The 18,576-nt window shown below is 42.1% G+C and overlaps 1 protein-coding gene across 1 annotated transcript; it reads left to right on the top strand.

Annotated features, from left to right (window-relative positions):
- The first annotated feature begins 2 nt into the window (after positions 1–2).
- Rab2b (RAB2B, member RAS oncogene family) lies at positions 3–17,678 on the top strand. Its single transcript, XM_055621688.1, has 8 exons — positions 3–189; positions 425–496; positions 4,194–4,261; positions 8,707–8,789; positions 8,984–9,076; positions 13,596–13,707; positions 14,517–14,585; positions 15,791–17,678. The coding sequence occupies exons 1-8, from the start codon at positions 144–146 to the stop codon at positions 15,899–15,901; spliced, it is 654 nt and encodes a 217-aa protein (XP_055477663.1). The 5' UTR covers positions 3–143; the 3' UTR covers positions 15,902–17,678.
- The last annotated feature ends 898 nt before the right edge of the window (positions 17,679–18,576 follow it).

Here is an 18,576-nt window from a genome sequence, read left to right as displayed (position 1 = left end):
GGGGAGAGCAATAGAGACGAGGCCAGAGCTAGAAGGGCTGGAGCGGAGGCAAATCAGGAGATCGGTAGCTTGAGTGGCTAGAGAGGTCGGAGGTAAGTGGCTGTAGAAATCGGGCGGACCCGGAACACAGACGCCTCGGGACCATGACTTACGCTTATCTCTTCAAGTACATCATCATCGGAGACACAGGTAATCCACCGGTGGACTGCCTTCGGGCCTTGGGCGGGGATCCCACCTCCAAAATCGGCCCGGGGCGGGGCGGGGCGGGGCGGGGCGAGTGGGCCGGGCGAGCGGAGTTGCGCGAGGGGGCGGGGCGAGCCCCGGGGGCGGGGCTCTGCCCCTTCCTTAGACCCTGGGCCCGGCCTAGGAGCCAGCTGCCTCCCCGGTGGCGTGCATGTAGTGCACACACGCCGTCCTTTTTCAGGTGTTGGGAAGTCATGTCTCCTCCTCCAGTTCACCGACAAGAGGTTCCAGCCTGTGCACGACCTTACAATAGGTAAGCGCATCCCCTCGTTCCGGAACACCTAAGAGGTAGCTGGCGAACTGCTGAAGGACAGAGTTAACAACCTCAGCATTCTGAGTGGAAAGTTACTTCTCAGGGCCTCAGTCTGAAATCATGGTATATGAAAAATGGTAAAGGCTGGTAAATAGAGGGTAAATAATGGAAAAGTGACTTTGGAGATGGATGTAAGATAAACACTAGTTGCAGTAGAATTCTTTTTACTTCAAATGTAACTTGTATGCTTCTTGAAAATTCCACGGAAACCTGACTACCAGCCTCACACGTTGCAAAGTAAACACGGACGTATGATTTGTGTGTGTGTGTTGGAGAGAAAAAGGCCAATGTAAGAGCCATCCCCGTCTTTCCTCCTTCACCTCCCTTTCCCTCTTCACCTTTTTCTCCTATTTGAGGTAGCCTCTGTAATTTGCACCGGCCATGACGTCCCAGAGATCCTCCTGCCTCAGCCTCTAAGTACTGGGAGTGCAGGCATGTACCATCACTCAGGCTTTAAAGGTTTGTTTTTGTGAATTCCACGTGTACCCTGACAATAACCTTGAACAAGTTTTGGTCTTCCCGCCTCCACCTCCTAAATGCTGGGATTAGTTGTGCATCACTCTGCTCAACCTGTTCTTTTTGGTTTCTTGCTCGTTGAAATGACATTCTTACTGTTCTGAAAGAAAGAAAACTTGACTGATTTTTTTTTTTTCAAAAAGTTCCTTTAGATATTTGCTGAGGTAACAGGTATTCAGAAGACATTTTTTTATCTTTGTTTATAGATTGTAGCACCTTAAAGTAGAAATATTTTTTACATAGGGAGTATATTTACATAGGATGACCAAATTTAGACTATAGCATACTATATCAATAATATTTCTTAGAAATCTGAATTCCTCATGCTATGTGCAAAATACTGTATGAAGATAGAAAAGTGGATGAATTATCTGCTTATAATGCAGTAGTTTTTTGTTTGTTTGGTTGGTTTGTTTGGTTTTGGCTTTTTGAGACGGGATTTCTCTGTGTAGCCTTGGCTGTCCTGGACTCACTTTGTAGACCAGGCTGGCCTCAAACTCAGAGATCTGCCTGCCTCTGTCTCCCAGAGTGCTGGGATCAAAGGCGAGTGCATGGCACTCCCAGCTATGGAGCAGTGTTTTTAAAATGATTGTTTTTGAAGTATTGTCCTTGAAAGAGATGCATTTTACCTTCAAATAGAAAAATGCCAAAAGCCATATCATTTTGCCAGTTTCTACATACTGCTTTGAGGAGGCTATTTCCAGTGCATTCTAGGACTTGCTGGTGGTTCAAGATATTTTGTCCTTAAAGCCTGTTTCTTAGGCAGCTTCCTTAATTGCAAATGAAACTAGTTTCAGAATTGCAGTAAAGAAATGCTGCTTCACACACAGAACTTCTAGACACTTTGAGACACTGTCAAGAAATGCTTTCAAGGGATCGATAGTAGCTGGATTGAGCATGGGGGTGGGAAGTAGAGGAGAAAATGCTTTTAAGGGGGTTGGAGAGCTGATTCAGCAGTTAAGAGCACTGGCTGCTCTTTCAGAGGACAAGGGTTCAATTCCCAGCATCCACATGGCAGCTCATAACCATCTCTCACTCCAGTTCCACAGGGATCCTTTGCCCTCTTCTGGCCTCCACAGGTACCAGGCACACATGTGTCACACATACACTTATATGGAGGCAAAATACTTTATGCATAAAATTAAATAAGTCTTAAAAAAAGAAGAAGCTGTTTAGAAGTTCTTTGAAAAAAATTACCTAGTCAGATTTCAGACAAACTAACATTCCTAAGAATTTATTTTGATTTTATTTTTTCCTAGAATTGTCAATTTCCTAGACTTTTTTTCTATGAATTGTAGCTTTGTAATTCAGTTAATGGAATTGGTTTCCTTCAGTGACCACACATTTTTTTTTTTTTCATTGAGACAAGGATTTTCTGTGTAGCCCTACCTGTCCTGGAACTTGCTTTATAGTGAATACACATTCTTCTGACATTATGTTCCAGTTTTTACAAGTAACTGCACTGCCACTTTTCTTGAGGCTTATAAAAGATAATCTAGATAGAGTATCAGTCATTGTAAGGTCTTATAATAACTCAAGTGATTATATAATAAATCGAACCTGGTTTATTACCAGAATTTGTAAAACCAGATCTAGGGAAGAACTATCTCTGACAACATTTTTCCCCCTCAGATTTGTTTAAAAAAATTGGGGGGGGGGGGTGCCAGTCCTGGAGAGATGGCTCAGAGGTTAAGAGCACTGGCTCTTCTTCCACAGGTCTTGAGTTCAATTCCCCTCAGCCATATGGTGGCTCATAACCATCTATAATGAGAACTGGTGCCCTCTTCTGGCCTGCTGGCACACATGCAGGCAGAACACCAAACATAATAAATAAATACATCCTTAAATTTTTTTATTTGTATGTATATTCATGTCTATTTGCATATGTGTGTACAGGTGACTGCCGGGGCTAGAGATTGTTTAATACCCTGGAGCTGGGGTTACAGGTAGTTGTGATCTGAGCCACCAGTCATGAGTGTTGGGAACCAAACTCAGATCCTTTCCAGGAGCAACAAGTACACTTTCCACTGAGCCATCTATCTAGCTTCTCATGGACTTAACATAGCAAATTTTGTTCTGATTAGGATCAGACCAGCAGAGGAAGACAATGCAGCCAGTCCTGATGAGACCTGATAGGCTAGGGTCAGATGGAAGGAGAGGAAGACCTCCCCTATCAGTGGACTTGGAGAGGGGAATGGGAGGAGATAAGGGAGGGAAGGTGGGATTGCGAGGGAATGAGGGAGAGGGCTACCGCTGGGATACAAAGTGAATAAACTGTAAAATTTTAAAAAAATTAAAAATTAAAAACATCATAACAGTGAGAATATTTGTATTTATTTATTCTTAATTAGCTGTTCCCTTATCTATACTTGGGTGCCCCCCCCCCCTTAGGTAATTATCACTTAGCATCTACTTGTTTATTTTTGGTTGCAAGTGATTAAATGAAGAGACTTATGTGCTAGTAGTTGCGATATCACTGAGTTATCCTACAGCTGTAGAGTGCATTTTTTTTTCCTGAGTAGACTTAGGCCAACCTTGAATTTGCTATACAAGTACGTGATGACCTTGAGTTTCTGACCCTAGTGATGCTACTGCCTTTACCTCTTGAGAGCTGGGATTACATTCTTTGCAATGCCCAGTTAAGGGGTCCTGGAGTGTGTGTGCCAAGCGCGTGCGTGCATGAGTGTGCAGGTGCCCATGGAGTCTAGAAGAGGGTATTCGATCCTTTGGAGCTGGAATTGTAGGCAGTTATGCACTAGCTGATGAGGGCTTTGGGAACCAAATTCCAGTCCCAAGAAGTACATGAATGCTTTGCTCTTACTTCTGCACCATCTCTCCAGCCCTGTGCTCTGTCTCATGTGGTTCTGAGGATTGAATCCTGGGCTTCATTCATTCTCGGCAAGTACTGTATCAAGTGAGCTATATCCTCTAGTCCATGGGTTTTTAGAATTCTAGAAAAGAATCTAAAAGGAACACAAGCTCAGTTGGAGCAGTAAACACCAGTATTGGACTGCAGTGAGTGAAAACAAGCATTCATTACACTTTGGGAAAGTATGAACCTCCACATTAACATGTACGTGTTCATGACAGTCATATTCCTTCTTTTGGCCTTCACTGACAGGTGTGGAGTTTGGAGCACGTATGGTCAACATTGATGGAAAACAAATCAAACTACAAATCTGGGATACGGTAAGAGAGGACAAAACAATTTAGTGCCAGACCAAAACCCAGTTAAAACAGTAAAAGCTAATGCAGCCATGTGTGATGCTATACACTTGCAGTTTTAGAACTGTAGGACGAGGCAAGCAGCTCAAGAAAGGTCAAGTCAGGAGAGAATACATACTGAGATATTCAGATAAAAAAAAAAAGTGTCATGTCTTTTTAATTTTAAATGACTCAACTTTGGGGAAGCTGGAGCCAGGTAGAACTCTAAGCCCAGCCTGGTCTACAAAGTGAGTTTCAGGACAGTCAGGGCTACACAAAGAAACCCAGTCTTGAAAAAAAAAAACAAAACCAAGGGGGCTGGAGAGATGGCTCAGAGGTTAAGAGCACTGCTTGCTCTTCCAGAGGTCCTGAGTTCAATTCCCAGCAACCACATGGTGGCTCACAACCATGTATAATGAAATATGGTGCTCTCTTCTGGCGTTCAGGTATACATGCAGGCAGGACATTGTATACATAGTAAAATAAATCTTAAAAAAAAAAGAAAAAACAAAAAAAAATTTTGTACTATCCAGTATAGTTTTAGACTATCCAATATAGTAAAAAAATTAAAAAAAAAACAAAAAACAATAAATGTTTATGTGGCAAGAGGTAAATGTCCGCTTATAAAAAAAAAACCCTTTTCTAGCTCACGTTGTTGCTATTCTGCCAGAGAAATACACTCTTAATGATTCGGTGCATATACTTTCAGACTTCTGTGCATTTAAACTCATAAGTAATAGAATTTGCTGGTTGGGCAGTGGTAGCACACGCCTTTATTCCCAGCACTAGGGAGGCAGAGGCAGGCAGATCTCTGTGAATTTGAGGCCAGCCTGGTCTATGGAGAGTTTCAGGCTACACAGAGAAGCCCTGTCTTACAAAACCAAAATAAATAAATAAAAGAGAAGACACTGAGGATTCTTCTGACAATGAAAAAAAAAAAAAAGAACTTAGCCGTGGGAAAGGAGTAACCTCAGTGATCATCATGGTGGAAAGCAAATAGGCATGGCACTGGAGCAGTAGCTAGGGCTTTACATCCTGATCTGCAGGCCACAGGCAGGAGAACACTGGACCTAGCGTGGGCTTTTGAAACCTCAAAGCCAGCCCCCGGTGGCACACTTCCTCCATCAAAGCCACACCTCCTAATCCTTCTCAAAGAGTTCTACTAACTGGGGAACAAGCATTCAAAGATGAACCTGTGATTACCATTGTCATTCACACCACCCGTATTCCAATACTTGAAAGGTTGAAGCAGGAGTACCTTACATTCAAGGCTGGCCTGAGCTACATCATGAGTTGTAGGCTAATTAAGGCTACAGAGAGACCCAGTTTCACAAAATAAAACCCAAAACGAGAAAACTCCATGTTAGTTATTTGCTGCTTCAAACATTTTACCACCTGAGCATGGAGAAGTTTATTTGAGATTGCTATGGACCCTTCTAAGTTGAACTAGACAGTCTTTCTAGCATACTGGCTCCAAAATGTTTATAAATTTGATAGAGAAGAAAAAGTAGAGATTTGATGTGAAGAAGTTTCCTGATTGTGAGCTGGAAGCCAGACTTTAACTGTCTTTCCATGTGTTGTCTACACCTCTACTTCCTCCGACCCTCACCTTGCTTACTTGAGACTGTGTCTCACTGTGAAGCTTAGGCTGGGCAGTCATTCCCCTTCTTCATGCCTCAGCCTCCTAAGTAGTGGTACACCAGTGGGTGCCAGCTAACCCTATGTGGAGTAAGGAGGAAGCTTTTCAAGCAGAGAAGAAAATAATGAAAAGTAAGAGATAAAAGCAAAAACAGGACCCCAGAAGAGCTAGGGGTACTATGACAGAGTAAATATAAAACTCTATGGAGTTCTTAGTGGACAAAGGTGCTTTTCATATCTTAAAAGTGTTTCTAGAATTACCAGTAAAAGGCTAAGAAATTGTGTGATGTCTGCAGAGGTTGTGTCTCTGGGGAGAAAGTCACTGTAAGTTAGTAAACTATCTTTCCACATTTATACCCCCAATTTAGATTGTAACACTTCTGTGCTATGAAGTACTGTGGTTCTGCATTTTCATTATAGCTCTGTTGTATGGTTTTTGGTCAGTTATTAAACTTGTCCCTTCTGGTGGAGTGGTACACACCTGTAATCCCAGAACTCTGGGAGGCAGAGGCAGCTGATCTCTGGGTGTTTGAGGCCAGCCTGGTCTACAAAGTGAGTCTAGGACAGCCAAGGCTGTATACATAGAGACCCTGTCTCGAAAAAAACCAAAAAGTCCCTCTGAGCTTTATTTTCTCCATTTTTGAAGGAGAACAATATCAGTCTGCTTTAGGGCTTCTAGTAGAATTAAATGAGATGATATATGTGATTGTTTCTCATGGTTCCTAATATACTTCTAGAAAAAAAAATAGTTTAAAAATATTATTGTAGGGGCTGGAGAGATGGCTCAGTGGTTAAGAGTACTTGTTGTTCTTACAAAGGATCTAGGTTTGATCCCCAGGACCGAAATGGTGGCTCAAAACTATCTGTTTCTTCAGTTCCAGGGAATCCAATGCCACCTTCTGACCATTATAGGTACCAGACATGCCCACGGTGTACATACAAACATGCAGGCAAAGCACTCATACCCATAAAATTAAATAAATATCAAATAAAAATTATGTTATTGTAGTATCAGTGGTATTACCAGTTGGTGGTATGCAATAAAAACCCATTTATGGTCCCATGTTTCCATCATAGTTTTCCTGGTGATAGTAGATGGATAATAACTTTCATTTCCCAGTTTTTATGGGGAGAAATTATTCCAACAATGTGAAAACTTTTCTAACAGAATTGATTCAACACAGAAAGTATTCTGTGTGTTGTGTTGTTTTGTTTTTTGAGACAGTCTCTCTGTGTAGCCTAGTCTGGCCTCAAACTCCAGGTTGTCTTGCTTCAGTCTCCTGGGTACCAGGATGCTACATGCGTACTCGTATTAGAGGCAGGCACCAGCACAGCAGGCTGTGTCTGTTTATGAATGTGCATGTGTGTTGAGTTGCGCACACAGGCCAGAGAGGGCCATTTGGATCCTAGGAGCTGGGGTTACAGGTGTTTGTGAGCTGCCCAGTATGGGTTTTGCGGCCTGAACTTCCGTTCTCTCATAGAGCAGTAAACAATCGTAGTTCATAAACCATCTCACCAACCCAGTGTTTTTATTTAAATGACACCGTGGTTCCCTTAAACAAAAATGAAGAGCTATTACATTAAAAAAACAAAAGTTGCTGCTACTTCTCCTCCTCCCCTCCCCCCAAATGGCAGATGATACAGGCGCAGCAGGAGGGCCACAACTATTTGGGGGAGAGGGGTAGAAAACAAAAGTATCTAGTGCATAGGGGGAATTAATTGCTCAGTTATTAAAAAGCCAATTATTTTGGTCCCATCAGAAATGATAGATGATTTTGAAAAGAATTCTTTGTCTTTTTTTTTTTTTTTAAGACAATGTCTGTGTAGCCTTGGCAATCCTGGAGCTCACTCTGTAGACCAGGCTGCCCTTAAACTCAGAGATCCACCTGCCTCTTCCTCTGGAGTACTGGGATTAAAAGCATGTGCCACTACCATCCAGCTGAACAAGATTCTTTTAAGGAAAACTATTGTAGGTCCTGGACATCATTTCCTATTCCTATTCCTTGTTTGTTTGTTTGTTTCTTTGTTTGTTTGTTGAGACAGGGTTTCCCTGTGTAGCCTTGGCTGTCTTAGACTCACTTTGTAGACCAAGCTGGCCTCCAACTAACAGAGATCCACCTGCCTCTGCCTCTGTCTCCCTGAGTGCTGGGATTACATGTGCGCCACCATGCCTGGCTCATTTCCTATTCCTTATTCCTATTTCCCACAGGATCTCAGCAAGGAATTTGCAAGTATTCTTGCTGTTATCAGAGAAACGCCACAGGTCACTCAGCATAAGCTCAGTGCCTGTATCTGGTTTTCTGCATTGTTGCTTTGGAATGTGCCTTCCATTGGACAGGGTATTGACATTCTAAATTAATTTTCCCCTTTTTAATAGATAAAAAACAGAAAAAGTCATGTAGTGTATTCAACATCATATTTGGGATTGAGTTTCCAGCCCCATTTGCACTTTTACTCTAAAGGATATTGAGAAACATATGTGAAGGTTGTTGGTGTCATGCTATTGGCATTGAGTGTCTGGGACCTAAGGATAATGACTCTCTAACAGGTAATTAATGGACAGTCTCATAAGGAGTCATAACTGACCCATCTGAGATCTCAATCACATTTTTATTGAAAAGTAGCCCACCTGGACCCTTTCCTGGACAGGCACATTTCTTTTATTACTTATAATCTAGCACAAGTTCTTTCTTTAGTTAAATCTTTTGTTTTAGGGTGGCATGTGAGCAAGTCACTTCTCTGGAAATAACCTAGTTTTACTGGGATTTTTTATTGCCATGTTGATGGTAAAGGCTGGGCAAGAGTCCTTCCGTTCTATCACCCGTTCCTACTACAGGGGAGCAGCTGGAGCACTACTGGTGTATGACATCACAAGGTGAGCCGGCTGGAGTGTGGGAGGGGAGCTTGCCTGACTTCCTTAAAGCTGTCCTCTCTCTGTGGCTCCTGCCAAGGACACGGAGTAGGGACTGCTGCTGTTTTGCACACATGTAATCTCCCTTTCTCATGTATTTGGAGCAACTTTGGCTTTTTGAAACGGGCACCTGACCATCATTCTAAATTGTTCTGTAGACGTGAAACCTTCAACCACCTGACCTCGTGGTTAGAAGATGCACGCCAGCACTCAAGCTCGAACATGGTGATAATGCTGATTGGGAATAAGAGGTAAAAATTCTATCTTCATAAATACTAGTTATCAGAAGGACTCAAGCTTTCTCTGTGGATAATTGAATTTCTTTTGTTCTATTTTGTTTGGTTTTGATTTGGAGACAGAGTGTTACTGAAGTACCCTGGTTGGCCTGGAACTTTGTAGCACAGGCTGGCCTAAAATATGCTGCCAGCTGCCTGCTTTCCTTCTCAAGGCTGGGACTGTAGGCATGTGCCATCTGACTGACACTGGATTGCTTGATACTGAGTTTCCTAATATATTATCTTAGTAAGAAAATGTTGCTATGGTTCGATAAACATAAAATTTACCATCTTAACTACTTCTTAAAGTATTTTGTAGCCCTAAACATATTAAAATTGTTCTTTCATTTCCTCAGACTTTAGAACCATTGAATTCTATCATATCTCTTGCCCTCAGTGTTTTCCTTGGCATCTGCCAACTACCGTTCTTTCTTTTCTTTTTTTTCTTCCTTTTTGTTGTTGTTGTTGTTATTGTTGTTGAAACAGGGCCTTAGCTGGCCTCACTACATAGACTAGGCCAGAGTGCTAGGCATCATCATGGAATCCTAAGAGTTGGGAAGTGGAGGTAGGTGGATCAGGATTTTAAAGCTGTCTTTGGATACATAGAGAGAGATGGAGATTAGCCCAGGCTAGATGAACCCAAAAACAGGCTGGAGAGATGGCTCAGGAGATGAAGAACGCTTTCTTCTCTTCCTAGGATCTGAGTTCTGTTTCCAGCATTCATGTCAGGTGGCTCCCTGTTACCTGTAACTCTAGCTGCGGAAGATCCTACACCCTCTTCTGGCCTCTAGGAACCCAAACACAGTGGCATACACATCTAAACAAATACATACACATACTTTTAAAAAAATCTTTGAAAGCAAAATGTTAGATCTGAGTAACTGTATTGACTGGTTTTGTGTGTCATGTGTTAACTTGACCCAAGTTAGTCATCAGAGAAGAAGGCGCTTCAGTTGAGAAAATGCCTCCATGAGATCCAGCTGTAAGGCATTTTCTCAATTAGTGGGCAATGGGGGAGGGCCCAGCCCATGGTGGGTGGTGCCATCCCTGGGCTGGTGGTCCTGGGTTCTGTAAGAAAGCAGCCAGAGCAAGCCAGTAAGCAGCACCCTCCATGGCCTCTCTATCAGTTCCTGCTTCCAGTTCCAGCCCTGCTTGAGTTCCTGTCCTGACTTCTTTTGGTGATGAACATGATTCAGTGTGGAAGTATAAGCCAGATAAACCCTTTCCTCCCCAACTTGATTTTTGGCTATGCTGTGTTGTTGCAGCAATAGAAACCCTAAGACAGTAACATATTTTGGGTCATTGAGATGTCTTAGTAGGTAAGGGCAGTTGCTGCCAAGCGTGATGACATAAAGTTTGACCCGGATCATACATGGTAGAAAGAGAGAGCCAACCATTCCACACGTTGCCTTTTGATTTCTACATATCTGCCTGTCACATGTATACCAGACAGGTAAAACATACACAATAAATAAATAAAATAACATACTTCTTTGAAGACAGTCTCATTTGTTGCAGACTAGCCTTGTACACACTGTAACCTCTAATCCTCCTGTTTTTCTCCTCTATGTGCTAGGATTACTAAGGGCAAGCACCACACGCCTGGTGCCAAAGTTGAACTCAGTTCTTTGTACAAGCATTCCAGCAAACAAACTACATCTCAGGCTTCTAATAACAGCTTGATAACTATTTGAAAAATTATAATAATAAATAAATGTTTATATTTCCTTTTAAAAAATTCCATCTTTAAACAGCAACAGTTACTATGATCAGTGTACTTGTATTTTAGGTACAGTAAAGCCTGAGAGTCAGCAGTGGGTTCTGCCACTCTCGTTTCTTGTTACATACTGATTTTTAAAAGTGTTATTATTACTATTATTATTTTATTTTGTGAGACAGAATCTCAGTATGTAGCCCTGGCTGGCCTGACATTTGCTTTGTAGACCAGGCTGCCTAGAATTCACAGATACCCACCTGCATCAGCCTGTGTCTGGAGTGCTGGGATTAAAAGCATGTGCCACTACACCCACTATGTTTTCATTTTTGAAACAGGATCTCACTATGTAGCCTCGCCTGGCCTTGAACTCAAAATCCTCCTGTGTAAGCCTCCTAACTGCTCGGGTTATAGACATTTGAACACCTTGTCTTCTCATCTTGTGTCATTTTGGAGTTGTGAAAGCCCAATAGACAGAATTGCAAGTGGTTGAGAGGCAGAAACTTCATTTTTATGTGTTAAGTGTGGGGTGCCTTTTTTAGGTCTGTTGTTCTTTAATAGAGGTTCTGGCTAGTTTTATGTCAACTTGATACAAGCTAGTGTCATCAGAAAGGAGGGAGCCTCAGTTAAGAAAAAGCCTCCCTAAGATTGGGCTGTAGGCAAGCTTGTATGTAGGGCATTTTCTTAGTTAGTGATCAAAGGAGAAGGGCCATTCCTGGTCTGGTGGTCTTGTCATCTATAAAAAGCAAGCTAAGGGCTGGTGACATGGCTCAGAGGTTTAAGAACATTGGCTCCTCTTCCAGAAGTTCTGAGTTTGACTCCCAGAAACCACGTGGTGGCAACCATCTATAAAGGGATGTGACGCCCTCTTCTGGCTTGCAGGTGTATATACAAACAGCACATAGAGAGAGAAGGAGGGAGACAGAGAGAAGGAGGAGAAAGAAAGAAAGCAAGATAAGCAAGCCATGAGGAACAAGCCAGTAAGCAGCACCCCTCAATGGCCTCTATATCAGCTCCTCCCTCCAGGTTCCTGCCCTGTTTAAGTTCTTGTCCTAGGGCTGGAGAGATGGCTCAGCCAATAAAGGCTAGGCTCACAACCAACAATATAAGTTCCTGTTTTGCCTTTCTTTAATGATGAACTGTGATGTGGAAACTTAATCTGGATAAATCCTTTCCTTCTCCTCCTCAGCACTACCACTTCCTTCTCTTCTACTCTTCTTCTCCTCTTCCTCCTCCCCTCTTCCCCCTCTTCTTTTTCTTTTCTCCTCCTCTTTCTCCTCTTCCTCCTCTTCTTTGATTAAAAAGCTAGAATCTTCCAGGGAATGGTGGTGCACACCTTTAATCCCAGCACTTGGGTAGAGGCAGGTGGATCCCTGAGTTTGAGGCCATCTTCATCTACAGAGCAAGTTCCATGACAGCCAGGGCAACACAGAGAAACCCTGTTTTTACCAGCTTTTTAAATTTTTTCTCTCATATGTTACATCCCTAACAGTTTCCCCTCCCTCCTCTTCTCCCCACCCCATCCACTCCTTCTCTGTTTCTCTTCAGAAAAGGGTATCAGGCAAACATGGCTATCAAGTTACAGTAAGACTAGGCACCTCCCCTCATGTCAAGGCTGGGCTAGGCAACCCAGAAGGAGGAAGAGCAGTCAAAAGAGACAGAGACAGTCTCTGATCCCACTGTTAGGAGTCCCACAAGAACACCAAGATACACAACTGTAACATGTGCCTAGGAAGACCCATGCAGGCTCCTTGGTTGTTGGTTCATCTCTTTGAGACCCTATGAGCTAGTTGATTCTGTGGTTTTTCTTATGTGTTTTCACTACCTTTTTTTTTTTTTTTTTTTTTCTGTATTTCATGACCTTTCCGTGCTAATTCATTTCTTTTCTTGGGTCCTTTTCTCCCCATATTACATAATATTATCCATATCACTTTCTCTAAGTCCAAAGTGTTAAGTATCTTATACACACTAGGAATGAGACTAGTAAGAGTTAAGGGGACCAATCTCCTTAGTCCTGGCTTAATCTCTCATGAGTTCATTCTGGAAATGAGAGTCAATTGGGCAATGGTTGCACATGCATTTAACCCCAGCTCTTGGGAGGTAGAGGCAGGCAGATCTCTGTGAGTTAGAAGCCGGTATGGTCTACAGAGAAATTTCCCGGGGCAGCCACTTCTACAAAGAGAAACCTTGTCTTGAGGGGGGGGGGGGATAAAAAAGCTGGACGTAATGGTGCACACCTGTAATCCCAGCACTCAAGAATACAGAGGCAGGCAGATCTCTGAGTTCAGGCCTAGCCTCCTCTACAGAGCAAGTCCAAGAAAGCCAAGGCTACACAGAGAAGCCCTGTCTTAGTGGGGTTTGAGGAGGGAACATGGTAAAAAACAAACAAAAAAGGAAAAAACAAGAGAGAGTCATCACTACAGGATGCTAAGTCCTTAGACATGAGCCTTCTGGTAAAAGTACTCCCTTTATCATCTCTACTGGCTGTCCTGGATCCCACTTGAAAAGGCACAGGGGACCTTGAGTGACTGGGGTTTGCCCACCTCTCTCTCTGTAGCAGAGAACAGTATTATCTTCAGCTTGCACAAGCTATTCTGAGTGTGAGCAATATCTTCCAAGAGACTAGAGAAGTTGGTGAGTCTACTCAGAAGAGTGTCATGTAGGACCTATAACTTTCAAGTATCAATTGGCAGTTTTAAACTGCTGCGGGAGCCTTTTAGAACTATGGTTACCCCCTTATCTTAAGTCTTTAAAGTTTCCTCCCTAATTAATCTCTTACAGTGATCTGGAATCCCGAAGGGATGTGAAAAGAGAGGAAGGAGAGGCCTTTGCTCGGGAGCACGGCCTTATATTCATGGAAACATCAGCCAAGACAGCCTGCAATGTTGAAGAGGTATTATTCAGAAGGGGGGAGAATGGCTTAGAAGTCACGCTATTTCAGAATCCTTCTCTCTATGGGACGAGAATAAACAAGAACATTCTGTGGTCAGAGTGACTGTCTCCTTCCAAGGGAATTGTCCTGTTCTCTTTCACTCTAATAACAAAGGTCTTACTTTTGCCAAGGATAACAATAATTAGCACATATGGATTAGATGCCGCTGTTATTTACAAATCACTTTACTTGAGAATCTGACAGAAACTGCCCCCACTGTGACTCCAGGTGTTGACTGTATTGCCCAGCTAAGTGTATTTGTTTTATTTGTACTGCCTGCTAACCTATGACCTAGGAACATCAGCACCTGAATGCCAGAGGAGCATTCAATGTGTTTTACTGTGGTGGTGGTTTTGTTACTGCAGATGTAGTTATGCTATGTAGCTCAGAGTACCCCTTGCTGTGTAGCTCAAGCTGGCCTCGAGTTTGCACCCCTCCTGCTTAGTCCCTGGAGCACTGAGACGGCAGGTGGAACACCGTGTCTAATCAATGCTTTTACAAGACGTTTGTGGAGATAACCTTTTTGTGTGGGGACAGAAGTTGTGACAGGGTTTCTCCATGTAGCCCTGGCTGGTCTGGAACTCACTGTGTAGAGCAGGCTGTCCTCAGACTTAGATCTTCTTACCTCCTCCTTCTCAGAGCTGGGGTTACAGGTATGGACCACCACACCCAGATCCTTAATCACCTTAGGAATCCAAATAAGAATATTTGTGTTTCTCTTAGGTCTCTACTTCAGTTTAAGACTGATAAATGATTTCTGTCTCCTTCAGGCCTTCATTAATACAGCCAAAGAAATATATAGGAAGATCCAGCAGGGTTTATTTGATGTCCATAATGAGGTGAGAAAGGTTTGGGGTTGGAACTGGCAGATACCTTGCTAGAAACTCCCTAGAATGTCATAATTCCTGCCCTGAGGTCACACTAATCAGCTATCATGTCAAGATTTTTTTTTATTTTATTTTTTGTTGTTGTTGTTTTGTTTTTGTTTTTCAAGACATGGTTTCTCTATGTAGCCTTGGCTGTCCTGGATTCACTTTGCAGGCCAGGCTGGCCTTGAACTCCTGTGATCCACCTGCCTCTCTGCCTCCTTGAGTGCTGGGATTACAGGCATGTGCCACTGCACCTGGCTGCTTTTTTTTTTTTTTAAGTGCAGATATCTAGTAACCCATTATCAATTTCTGTTTTTCTCAAGTCTATGAGCCCTATAATGCTGAAAGAGATAAATTGGTGTTCTACAAACGTACATAATAATGGGAGTTTTTTTCTTCTTGACCTCAGTTTCTTACTATTTTAGAAGATGAGATAATTCTTTGTTATTTAGGAGGGAAACCTCTGGGACAAAACAAAAAAATAATCATATGCTAATATCCCATGTCTACTCTTCTGCCTCTTTTGGCTTATGTATGTGTATGTGGTTCACATACACATATATGCATGTCCACATGTGTGTAGATGAACATGTGGGTGTTCATCTTGAGGCCCAAGGCTGACCACAGGTGTCTTTCTTTGTCACTATTCATCTTACACATTGAGGCAGGGTCTCTATTGAACCCAGAGCTCACCATTGAGACTATTCTGTCTAGCCAATTTGTTCTAGGGACTCCCTGTCTTTGCCTCCAAGGACTGGGATCACAGGTGGGCTCCATGCTCATCTGGCTTCTGTATGGTTTCTGGGAATCTCAACTGTGGACTTCATGCTTACATGGCAAGTACTTCTGCTGAGCTATCCCTTCAGCCCCCACGTTTCTCCTCATGCTCAATCTCATCTTAATTCTGTATATAGCTGTGAAATGTATGTACAGTATTGACCTTGAAAACAGTCAAAAACCACTTCCAGTCAGCTATGGCTCTCTTCACAGCCAATCATCTCATTCTTACTTGTCATATGTCATTCTTTCACAACAGTTTTCTAGAGAACACGATCTGCAGAATTTAATTTAAGAATTCTCTTTTATCCCTGTCCTTCTCTCATTCACTTTAGTACTGATGCGGGAATTGTCCCCCCCCCCCCTTTTTTTTAAATTATTATTTTTATTTTTTACAGGCAAATGGCATCAAGATTGGGCCCCAACAGTCAATTGCAACAACATCAACAGGAACAGGTTCCTCTCAGCGAAGCTCTTTTGATGCAGGGTCTGACTCTGGCTGCTGCTGAACATCTGGCCTGAACTCTCCCCCTGTCCTCTCCTGGAAATGCTTCAGATCAATCAGCTTAAAGAAAGAGGTCTTACTTGCTTGGCTGAGAGCAGCCTTTTTTCAGTGTGCAATGCTTAACCCTTCCACTTAAACACCAGGAGAAAATTGGGCCCTTTTCTGACCTGTCCTCCTTTAGGGACATGAGCATTCCATATAGATTAGGGCTCTTTTCATCCTCAGATTTCTAAAATGTAGGATCAAAACTGAATGTCACAGTAGATAAAAAATAAACAACTTACTAAGTATCTCCACCTGTTTGCTAGGTGATATGGCACATACCTATAATTCCAGCACTCAGAAGGGTTGGCAGGAACTTGGAAGTCAGGCTGGGCTACATAAGTATCACTAGGCCATCTGTCTCAAAAAGCCAAAAAGAAAAGAGAGAGAAAGGAATAAAATACAATCTGTTTCTCACCTAATTTTTAGTAACTGGGGTGAAGGATATTCTGATTGAACATTTAGGATTAAGACTCTAGATAGCCATTGGATGATACATCTATACATTGCTAGTTTCTTTTTATTTATTGTGTTTGTGCACAGCCTTAAGCATCATTCCTCAGAAGCCCAGCCTCAGGACAGCATCTTTTACGGTGACCTAGAGCATCATGCTTAAGCTAGGCTATCTGGCTGGTACTAGAACTGTAGCCACATACCTTAATTGCTTATTTTGTTTAGGGATCAGTTCTAGCATTACAGTTTCTTTCACCAAATTGATCTCTACTGTTTTATCATTCTTTCTCTCACCTCTTTCTTTTTGTTTTGCCTGTGTGTGTGTGTGCACACATGTGTGCGTGCTGGAGATGAAATACAGGTTCTTAAACATGGTAGGTAAATGCTGTGCTACTGAGCTGTACCCTCAGGAGCCTTCTCTTTTACCTTTTGTTTTGAGGCAACTTGTCTAGGCTAGCCTTGAACTTGCAGGCCTTAAACTTGGGATTCTGATGCTTCAGACTCCCAGGTAGATGGGCATACTCCCTAACCAGATGGGTTAGACTTTTATTCTAATCAAGCTTATTGGCTTACTAAATATAATATGTTTACTCCAACTTCTGTACCTTTGCACATGTTCTACCCTCTTCTAACATTATAGTGACTTTTTTTTTTAAAGGAAATCCTCATTGACTGACCTACGGAGTTCTAAGCAATTATTAACACAGTATCTTAGCATTCCTATGTTATTCATATGTATATTTATTTGTATATGTTTTACTTTGTAAATATGTTTTGTAATGCTTTTTTTGGGGGGGGTGTCTATCTCATACAGGTTGTGAGTTTGGTCATTTCTATCCCATCATCCTTTACTCAGCTATGTGCAAGTCATGATCTTAAACATGAATGGCATACTTTAAAATGTAAGGCTGTAGACTTTAGAAGAAACAAAAGGCCTTATCAGTTATCTCTTTGTAATTGTACTGCACTTTTTCCCATCTCCTTACCCTGGGTTTTCTAGTGCTCTTCTACCCTGCCTCACTGTAACTTACTGTCTCCATTCTATGCAGCATTCAATAAGAATACCTGCCACCAAGACTCAGATAAGTAGATACTTCTTCACCTGCTCCTTAGAATATATACTACTTCTTTAGCCCAGTTTGCCTTGCTCCACTCATTACACCGCCTTCTGGGACAGTTGCTGTCTTTTTTACTTGCTCGTTTTCCTTCACAGCACTGAGGTCTCACCAAATTTCTAATTTTTAATGTCAATGACTGTTTTCCTATTAAATATATGCATGATCCAAGCTGTTTCTGTTTCCTGTGTTAACCTCACTGTGCCCTGGATGTAAGTGGGTAACACCCTCCTAGAGTATTGCACCAGAGATACTTCCTCCTTAGAACTGGCTTTTATATTGAATTCTGCTCACAATAGTAGCAATAAAGTTAACTGTGGATACAGGAAGTGAGAAGACAAGCGTTGGGGTGATGATGCTTCTGGTGTTTTGGCTTTAACTCTGCCTCATTCCAAAAAGATTTAGTGCTTGTTGAATTTGCATTTAGCCTGCCTTCCATACCAGGCATAAAACTGAGCATATAATTTAGTACTTTTCATTTTTTTTCTCCCTCCCCTTTTTTAATCTGTAGGTAGCCCAGGCTGTCCTAGAACTCCTGATCCTCTTGTATTGGCCTCCTGAGTGCTGAATGTTCCAGCACACTCATCATTGTTGTAGTTTCTGTTGAAAAGTTTTTCTTAGCCAGGCACAGTGGTGCACACCTGTAATCCCAGGACTCAGGGAGGCAGAGGCAAGTGGATCTCTGTGAGTTCAAAGCCAGCCTGGTCTACAAAGAGAGTCCAAGACAGCCAAGGCTATACAGAGAAATACTGTCTTGAAAAACAACAAGAAAAGAACAAAAGAAAAGTTTTTCTTTACTGTTCAAAAAAAAAATTTTTTTTTTTTTTAGCAATTTACAAGCATTAGAGAATTGGCTAAAGACAGTATTTTGCCTACAGCTGTTATCCTCAGAATGAGGATATTTCAATGTTTTCAAATATCTGAATTTTTTGGAGCATTAAAAAAAAGCTAATTCCCACATCTGATTATATTTTATAACTTAGAAGAAAAGATGTGTTTGTTTATTATGTAAATAGTGTTCTGCCTGTATATGTGCCTGCACACCAGAAGAGGGCACCAGATCTCATTA

The sequence above is a fragment of the Psammomys obesus genome, unplaced genomic scaffold (genome assembly GCF_907164565.1).
Source record: "Psammomys obesus unplaced genomic scaffold, mPsaObe1.curated_primary_1811, whole genome shotgun sequence".
In the NCBI taxonomy this organism is placed as follows: domain Eukaryota; kingdom Metazoa; phylum Chordata; class Mammalia; order Rodentia; family Muridae; genus Psammomys; species Psammomys obesus.
Note: the sequence above shows the minus strand (reverse complement) of the source record. Positions and strands in the feature narration are given on the sequence as shown.